The 9,592-nt window shown below is 40.4% G+C and overlaps 1 protein-coding gene across 1 annotated transcript; it reads left to right on the top strand.

The window, feature by feature from the left end:
• The first annotated feature begins 5,001 nt into the window (after positions 1–5,001).
• Positions 5,002–8,243, top strand: LOC147879192 (long chain acyl-CoA synthetase 8-like). Its single transcript, XM_087372289.1, has 6 exons — positions 5,002–5,040; positions 5,648–5,863; positions 7,187–7,318; positions 7,438–7,572; positions 7,681–7,887; positions 7,994–8,243. The coding sequence occupies exons 1-6, from the start codon at positions 5,002–5,004 to the stop codon at positions 8,156–8,158; spliced, it is 894 nt and encodes a 297-aa protein (XP_087228415.1). The 3' UTR covers positions 8,159–8,243.
• Positions 8,244–9,592: the final 1,349 nt, after the last annotated feature.

Raw genomic sequence — 9,592 nt, 5'->3', positions numbered from 1 at the left:
GCTCTATTTAAATTGTAAACATATGTTCAATCTATATCATTTTGGATATAAAGACTCTAGCTGAGAGCGTCTGTCAATGTAATCATATAATAATAGCTATAATTGCTATTATACCTCTTTGGTTCAATACAAAACTTGGGTCTTATGGCATCATGTCTTTTTTCTATTTATTAAAAGTTTTAAAAATTTTGTGCATATTGTGAGTGACAATGTTATTTTCATGAAATATTTAAGTCTCCTTTCATGGATTTATAAATTTATCACGTCAAGGAAAAACGTCAAGGAAAAATATTAAAAATAATTAAATTAACAAATAACTTAGATATAGCTAGAATTTCTAATATAGGATTATTTCAAATTCTTGCATGTTGGTGCAAAAGTATAGATTGAAAAAACAATATTTTTTTTTAAATGTGAATATGATAGTGCCACAAAGTGAACTTTTGATTTGGGAAGAATATTTTCAGAAAGTAAAATTTTGATTTGGGAAGGATATTTTCACAAAGTAGTTTTCATTTGGGAAGGATTTTTGGGCTTCGTCCAAAAACAACACAAAAAGTCCAAAATTAATGAAATAGGTGTTCAGCTAACTCTACTTGTAAGCCCCCCATATGAGGAGAAGGCATTTGAGTAGCTCGGTTATCCGGTAGGTCCTGGTTTGACACCAGATGGGGGCCATGTGTGGCCTGATGGCTGGACGGCTTCAGATAGAGTTGGCACACCACCAACTAGGCTACATGCAAGTGTGGGAAGGCATCCCTTGACTGACCGCACTGAGGGTAGATGGAGCATTTCCTAGGGCAGCCCACTCTCGGGTTGCGGGGCCCGTTTGGAGCCTCAGATGATCCCGGATGGCTGTGGGCCGAATGGCAACCGTAGGTTGGTTGCTTTGTTTTGCGCACCGGCGGTTCTATCCTCGGGGGGGTCACTCATCATATGTAACCCTATCACGTGAGTTCAACATATGGGTTTTTATTAATTCAATTACTTACAGATTTATATATACATAAGGAAGTAATTTAATACCCAAAGGTTAATATACAAAAGGGCGTTTTATATTAAAATTTGTCCAGAAGCTTGCAACATGTGACATGGATATTTGCATAGAGTGGCTTATGTCATGGGACATTTTGAAATGCTATTACTGGCATTTTCCTTTTGAAATGAGTAAACGCTCCTCTTGCATTTTCTTGAATTCTAGAGAATTCTAAAAACCTTTTATCTCTTTATTGCTCTTTTTGGCCTTTGCATTAGGATGAGATTAGGATACTATGCTTTCTTGAATTCTAGAGAATTCTAAAAACCTTTTCTCTCTTTATTGCTCTTTTTGGCCTTTGCATTAGGATGAGATTATGATGCTATGATTTTCTCTCTTTATTGCTCTTTTTTGGCCTTTTCATTAGGATGAGATTAGGATGCTATGCTTTCTTGCATACATTGATCTCTAATCTTGATGAATAACATTAATTTTGAATTTATTTTTTGAAGTTTTTTTATCTCGTCACTCTCTTTCTTTTTCTTTCTATCCACAGAGGGATTACATTGAATCAATGGTGAAGGAGTATTTTTGAAGTTGATGCCTCTTATACTTGATTTTCTTTAGTTCTACTCAATCTATTTAGCACTGCCTTTGTAAAGATCCTTCAGGCTCTCAAATAATTGATCTCTTATTTGAAAATGGACAGATAGGGGAGAAACACTTCTATAATTAAATCCATCGGATAAAACCTGTGAGAGTAAAGAAGTAAGGTATTTATTTTTAAATAGCCCTATTCAAAAGGATTCTCCCACTTGGGAAAATATAGTATCCATATAGCAACAAGGGATCAAAGCAAAAGGAAAATTGTCATTGAGTGAGAATCCCATTATGTTTGAGGGTTTTTCACGCACTTGTGCCTAGAGTTGTAGATTAGCAAGTACCATGAGCATCACTACCAGTTACAGTTTGAACTAGAATATGGTAAACATGATCAATTTAAAGTAAATGAAAGAATAAAACTATTTCTAGGTTAGGAGAACATAAGCCCTTGTGTCTGCTACATTGAGAGCTAAAGAAGGCTCTTATATATGGTATCTTCAAAGATTAAAGAAGACCCTTTCTAGCTTCTTAGACCATATCTTTTCTCGAGGTATTATATATGCTACACAATGCCTAGAAATGTCATCTTGTTGTTTGCAGCATATGCTACACAATGCCTAAAAATGCATAGAAATGGCATCTTGTTGATTGTGGCATCTAGTGGTGGATTAGTTATTAGAAGGACAATGCTAAAATCTCCTCGAGTTGTCATGGATGTGGTTACACAAGTGTTAGCATGGCGTTGGAGCATAGGTCCTAAATGCAGTTATATTATAGTCATACATGCGCATATGCAATAAGCTATGCGCATATGCAATAAGCTATGTGCATATATAATTGAGATATAATTTATATTATTGTCATGTATTAGAGAGGTATTAGATTTTGATTTTCTGATGGACATAGAAGACTGGAAGATGTGGCTACTCGATTGTTTTCTTTGTTGCAATCTATTATGAGTTGCATTCTTCTTGGGCAACTTATTTTCCATTACTTTTGGTCTAAACAATTGTGAAGAATTCTACATCTTCTTGACATAGGTGGAGTGTATAAGAGTGTGGTATGACATTAAGGCTACATTTTTTGGTGACTAATATCTTTCCAAGAGCATCTCATGGTACAACTTATAGAACGTATAGATGACTACAATTCATAACATGGCATGAAGAGAAATCTTGAAGATCAAGATGAGGGTAGACTCCGACCCCAAACAGGAGCAGAATTTGATGAAACAAAGCCAGACATCGAAATGTGCGACGATCCCAGAATGGTAAAGAAAAAGAATTCTTTCTTTCTTTGCCTTACGATTAGCACTCCCTTCCATCCTGGTGAGCCATAGAGCCAATTGCAAAATCAACAAGAACCTGAATGCGATCCTGGAGATCGAGACCTTCGACGACCAATGGCAACGACTGCACCAGACCAACGTCTCATGCATGCAACGATCACAGTGCTGTAGCACAAAGCAACCAAGATTACGACAGGTCCAATAGCAGTCCTGGAGAGTTGGGCAGTAATCTACAACCTGCAAGAGATCAAAAGGAATCCAGGGAAGCCTTAATCGAGGAAGGTAAAGCCTTACATGCTCAAGGAATCCAGGGAAGGGGAAGCCTTTGATAGATCCACATCAAGGTTCGAAGAGGAAGAAGTGGAGAGGGTGTTGATTTAGCAAGAGGGGATCGTGGAGGATGGGGGAGAAGGAGATGGCGAGGAAGATGGAAGAGGATTAGGAGGGGATTTCAAAAGCGGCGGCCCATTAAAGGGCCATTAAATTTTGGCAACAAGATTTAGCAAGATTAAGATAAGATTGCATGAGCTATCACCTTCACAGCTTGTAGAGAGCTTGCAACCATATATCATTTTATTCCATATTTCAAGAATATTCTCACAATATTGCACAACCTAGACATCATGGTTGGATTGATTTTGCAATTGCATCCTCAACAATTCTTCTCCTATGGTTGATAGTAAATGGGAGAGGACTTGTGAGAATGTTCTAAAACAAGATGGCCTCATTGTTGAATTTTATAAGGGATTTTGGCATGTCATTTAGGATGTTTTGGTTAGTATGCTTAATTTTATGTGTTACAATGGTGTTCTATTAGAAGGCATGACTAATGATTTGAGTTAGTAGACAGAGCGCAACATTGAGCCTTGGAACAGTGGCTACCTCTCTAGCCAAGACCAGACGAGAGACCAGATCAAGTTCCCTCTCATTGCTCTACGCCAGGTCGGGGATGAGGCAGGGTGAGACAAAGGTCTCTTGTAGAGCAATGGGTGCTAGGGCCTAGCCAAAGGAATGAAACTTCATGACCAATGATGGCAAATAGATTCTGAACACAAGAGTCGCATTGTCATTGGTGTAGAGATGATAGAGGGAAGAGGATGGAGATGTAGGCATTTAGCAAATGTAGATTCCACCCCATAAGATCCATAGCTCGTAATGGGTGGAATCAATGTCAAGAATTAAAAATCTTAACAAGGCAATAGCAATTTGATGGTGAAAAGTACAGTGCACCAATGCATATTTTCCATAGTCTCCACGCACACCAAATATTTGTGCATATTTCGGTGAGAAAGACCTTAGTGCATTAGCAATTCCGTTATAGCCCCTTGCTGCTTGCTTGATGAGGCCTTTGCTTTAAGTTGGCTGACATTGAGTAGTTGTGGCGATGGTCTTAGCGACCACTCTGAATGTGATGAACAACGCCACCTCAACACTGTGTGTCAAATACTGGGAATCGAACGAGGAGATCGGGGGCAGGTGCAGGGAGCTTCTAGCTCTACAATGGCTGGAATCAGTGTGTAGAGTGGAAACCATGCCCATGTGGGAAGGAGCAACCATGTGGGCGATTCAAGGAGGGTGCGCTGGACAGGCCTGCAACACAAGGCCTCCAAGCGGGGTGACACAGTTCGAGATTACAGTCGCAGGCTCTGGCATGTGCCCTTCTTTTTGTCTTTGCCCTTCGGTGAGGGGATGGAGATCTATGTCTACTGCAGCGTCGTTGGCTGCTTTACTATTTGCCTGGTCCTTTCTTTTTGCTAGGTCTTGCTGGGTCTTTCCCGTAGGAGAATGTGCATTTGTAGGTTGCAGGTCGCCTTTGTTTTGCAGGTCTATGTTTGCTGCATATTGACTTTGCCCTTTGATTTTGGGCTGGCAAAGCCACGTAGCCTACTGCAAAGGTCTGCTTCAAAGGTGACTAAAGGTAGAGGCCTTTGCTGATTTCACTTGAGCGAGTGTGCATTGATCAAGAGAGATTTGCAATGAGTGCAAAGGATTCAAGGTTGACGGAAACTTTAGGGAAGCTACACAAGTATCCATGGCACCTCATTCGGTGTGTCAAAAGGTTGACATCAGTTAGCTTGCCAGGCTATTCAAAAGCAAGCTTCCACATAGCTTCAATGGGCTGGTTACTGCCCTAATGGCTAGAGTAAAGTTGAAACCTCTCACCTTTAAGGAGGTTTGTCCTCTGTTGCTCCAGGGGGAAGCTAGGTTGAAGTTGCAGGGTAAGATGGCAACAACAAAGCATTTACTGTTTTTGCAAATGCAAACCCAGTAAGGCTTAAGTATTTTTTTAGGGGATGGCAAGTCTTCAAACAATGAGAGTAAGAGGAGGAAATTTGTACTATTGTGATCATCCTCAACATCTTGTGTGAGATTGTAGGAAGAAAGAAGGCAGATCAGAAAAAGGAGGCAAAGCCCAAGAAGAAAGAGTCAGTGTCAGGCCAAGTCTTTAAATCTCTTTGACAGATCTTTTGGAGGCCATGGGGACAGACAAGCAATATAATCTAGCAAATAAATTAGATATTTTGGGGTTGACAAGTGGAATAATTTATGATTAGAAATATTTTAATCTCAGTAACCATCTTCGCATGCCAGGTCAATTGTGCATGGATCCTTCTTTACAAGTGTCACAATGCTTGTCAAAATCTGTAATAAAAAGCAAAGCTTCACAAGAAATGCTTACACTCCATTTAATAGTATGACCTTTTCATTCTAGACTGTCATTTTGAGGTTACCATTGCGAGGCATGTTATTACAGTTGCCTGTTGTGCCAGTTATGCTAGTTTTTTGGAAGCTGTCTAAATAGAATTCTAGCATGTTTTCAAAATCCTAGTAAAAGTATCCTTTTATCTTCATGGAAGTTTTACTCTTTTTTTTGCAGGGCACCCATTGGACAGGGTTATGGTCTCACTGAAACTTGTGCTGGAGCAACCTTTTCAGAATGGGATGATATTTCTGTTGGTCGGGTTGGCCCACCAGTCCCGCATTGCTACATTAAGGTATGGTGATGGGAAATTAACGAGTGTTCCCCTTTGGGACATATTAATTACATGGAACATTTTTGGTCTTGGGGTTCATTGGGGATGGGATACATGTTGATGTCCAAGGACATTACAAATACTGATAGAGCTTTTGGTAATGTTGAAAAGATTATGTTGGATGTTTAAAATGCTGGAGTTATTCAGAATATCTTTGTCTAACATTTAATAGTTACTTGTCCAGCTCATTAGACCCATAGATCCATCATGGAACATTTGGAATTGTTAGTAAGCCCCTCATTTGTACATCTTGTATTTGAAACCTTGTATGGTCAGTGTTTGTAAATATATCCCAATTTTATCATCTATACGGCAACTAAGTTGTGGATCTGGTAAGAATTTGCAGATCGGTATTCTAAGAAAAAGTCTTCCATAGAGGAGGGGTCTTTGTTTTGCTGTGTTCCTCTCCATCTCCTCTCTTAACTGAATATAGCCATCCTCTCAAAGGGTGCTGAAAAAATCCTGCTCAAATTGACCAACCTCTCCCCATCTCTCCTTCTGTTGTGCATTCCTTGTCGTACTCACTCATGATGGTATCATTAAAACAGGGTTCCATATGGCAGGCTGCAACTTTTCTGTATAGGGTCAGTGCCCCACCTGTGAGCCTGCAAATGAGGAGAGATCAGGGACTTGACACCTGCATAGCATTGTGGGTAGATGGACATGCAGCACAGGAACCTTTGTTTTTTAATTCCCTATTTTGTTTGGGATAGGGGATTGCGGGGAAAAATTCGTGGAAGGGGAGGGTGGCAAAGCCTCCACAATGTTTCAAGGCCTGGACAAGAAGGGGGAGGGGAAGTAATATGAGAGATTGGGGGGGTGGGGGGTGGGAGGAGGAAGTGTGGAAGGGGGGGTGGCGATGCCCCTGCAAAGTTTACAAGGCCTTGACAGGAAGGGAGAGGGGAAGTAATATGAGAGAAGGGGTAAAAATATGCCCACCCCACTTTGCATCCCTTTCATGCCTGCTCTCTCATCTCTACTCTTCGCAGGGATGCACCCTCAAATTAGTTTATGCCTGGGTAAACAAGGAATTTGTCTTTTCCTTTTGTAGAGTTGAGAGTCATTCTGATATTTGCACCTTTTTTGCTTCCAACAGTTGGTTGACTGGGAGGAGGGAGGCTAAAAAATAAGTCTTACCCATCCCACTTTGCATCCGTTTCATGCCTGCTATCTCACCTCTACTCTTTACAGGGATGTACCCTCGAATCAGTTTATTCATGCATAAACAAGGAATTTTGTAGAGTTGAGAGACATTCTGATATTTGCACTTTTTTGCTTCAACAGTTGGTTGACTGGGAGGAGGGAGGCTACAAAATAACAGATAGCCCAATGCCAAGGGGTGAAATAGTAATTGGTGGGCCTTCTGTGACTCTTGGCTATTTCAAGAATCACGCTAAAACAAATGAAGTTTATAAGGTAAGTTCTCCATTTTGATGTATCCTTCACTGACTGGATTGAAATCGTGTTCTTCACTGACTGGATTGAAATTGTACATTTATTTCTCTCACAAGTGGTCAGGTGCTTGCATTGTGAAGGTGGATGAGAATGGTTTACGATGGTTCTATACAGGAGATATTGGACAGTTTCATCCAGATGGCTGCCTGGAGATAATTGATCGGAGAAAAGATATTGTAAAGCTTCAACATGGGGAATATGTATCTCTTGGAAAGGCAAGGCAATCTTTTTATCAGAAATTCATGTCCAGCTTTTTTTAGAAAGCTCACATTTTCCACTTATTTTGTCAGCTGATATCAGTGTTCTCTTTTGACAAATTGCAGGTTGAGGCAATCCTCGTAGCAAGCCCTTATGTAGACAACATCATGTTGCATGCCGATCCATTCCATAGCAATTGTGTAGCTATTGTAGTTGCATCACATATTGCTATTGAGAACTGGGCTCGAAAGGAAGGCATTGAATACAAGGATTTTTCAGATCTTTGCTCGAAGAAGGAAGCGGTAAAGGAGGTCATCAACTCCTTGCACAAGGTGGGTCTTCATTTGTTGGTGGAATCTATTTAGTGAATGGAAATGAAGAATAGCATGCCATCACCATTCTTTGAAAATCCACATGCGCTTTAATGTTGTGCACCAGATCGGGAAATCGGCCAAACTGGAAAAGTTTGAAATCCCATCCAAAATCAAGATCTCACCAGATCCATGGACACCAGAGTCTGGTCTGGTAACGGCTGCCCTGAAATTGAAAAGAGAAAATGCAAGGAAGGCCTTTGCAGATGACCTGAGGGAATTGTATGCATAACAAGGTCAAGGATTTATATGTATGGATGTTATTTGTGAATATTGGGACACTAATTTAATCAGATCACAGTGGGTTATTCCATTTGGGAGGAAATTATTTTCTAAATAGGGAGAGTATTCAGATCTTGAGTGATCTGCTAGCTTCTCATCAGAAACTGTATTTGTAACTGTTTACTACAAATATTAAAAACTCATTGCATGGTTTTCCTGCCCAACCTGTACAACAGACTGTTTAGAATGTTCCATATTTTTTTTCCAATGGAACAAAGGTGACACTGATATATACTTAATTTTTCTTTGCTATGTACTCGAGAATCTTGCTTGTGCTTGGCATGAATTTTTAAATGAAGTATTTGAGAATATGAATGCAATTTTATCAAGAACCTCGGTATTGGAAATGGTTTCCAAATAGTCTTCCTTCTAACACGAAGGGCAGGATGAGACTCCTATTTGCTTGTTCAGGAAGTTACTAGATGTATTGGCACATGTAACCTCTTTCTGGGCTCTTCTATTTTTTCTTTTCTTCTTTGAATATTTTACCCGTTTGCAGGTAGCAATCCATGGGACCAACTCACAGCAGTGGATGCAACAGGAAATGAAAAAATCGTGCTGAAGTTTGCTGTATTTGTCATAGTACAAGAGATAGGGATCATCTTAGGTTTATATTATCTAGAAGAATATGTGCACTCAGGCTCCATGCACTGGTTGAGATGGGTGAGAGAACTAGCATCCAAGTTGGTTCCTGGAGAGCATTAAGAGGGAGGGACAGCATTACTCAGGACCTTCAAGGTGGTCAGAACCTTGTTGTGCAGATTGATACAGCCAACCCTCTGGATTGTTTAGATTCAATCTCAGGTAGGGACAAGGAGATGCATCCATTGGCTGGGAGTCTTCTCTGGTAGAGGAGTTCCACTACCAGGTTATTTGCTTTCTTTGGGATCAAGGAGGTGAAATGGTTCTTTATGCAGTGGAAGAGGACTGGAGATTAGTCAGACACTGTAGGAACCATCCAAGATGCTGTCCTCCACACTCACAATTATTGCGTGAAGTAAGGGCCACTAGTTTATCAACCCCATCCTGCTCTAGTCATGGGCAATCCCAGAAGATGTGGCAGGTATTGCTTTCTTGCTTGGCGAGATCAAGAGAGGCAATTGGTTTATTACTGGAAACATGTTGTCTGGCGTACACAGTTCAGTCCATAGATGTTGTGAGGGAATGCTTCATAGAAGAACTCACCAAGTCACTCTTCTGGTTGCAGGACCTCTTGTCCCTTTCTGGCACCATCCTTCCTGTGTCTATTGGCCATGGGAGATTGCTTTTAGTCTGGCAGCCTAGCAAATTTGTGATTCAAATAATAGATTCCTGAGCCTTTATAGCATGCTGTCTGCTCTTCATTTGTCTCAGGTGATATGAGATTGGAAGGAATTGGCCTTCT

This window comes from Dipteris shenzhenensis, unplaced genomic scaffold (assembly GCF_047967505.1).
Source record: "Dipteris shenzhenensis isolate YYH24624 ecotype China unplaced genomic scaffold, Dip_SZ_1.0 scaf0074, whole genome shotgun sequence".
In the NCBI taxonomy this organism is placed as follows: domain Eukaryota; kingdom Viridiplantae; phylum Streptophyta; class Polypodiopsida; order Gleicheniales; family Dipteridaceae; genus Dipteris; species Dipteris shenzhenensis.
The sequence above is the reverse complement of the archived record's forward strand: the minus strand, read 5'-3'. Positions and strand labels throughout refer to the sequence as shown.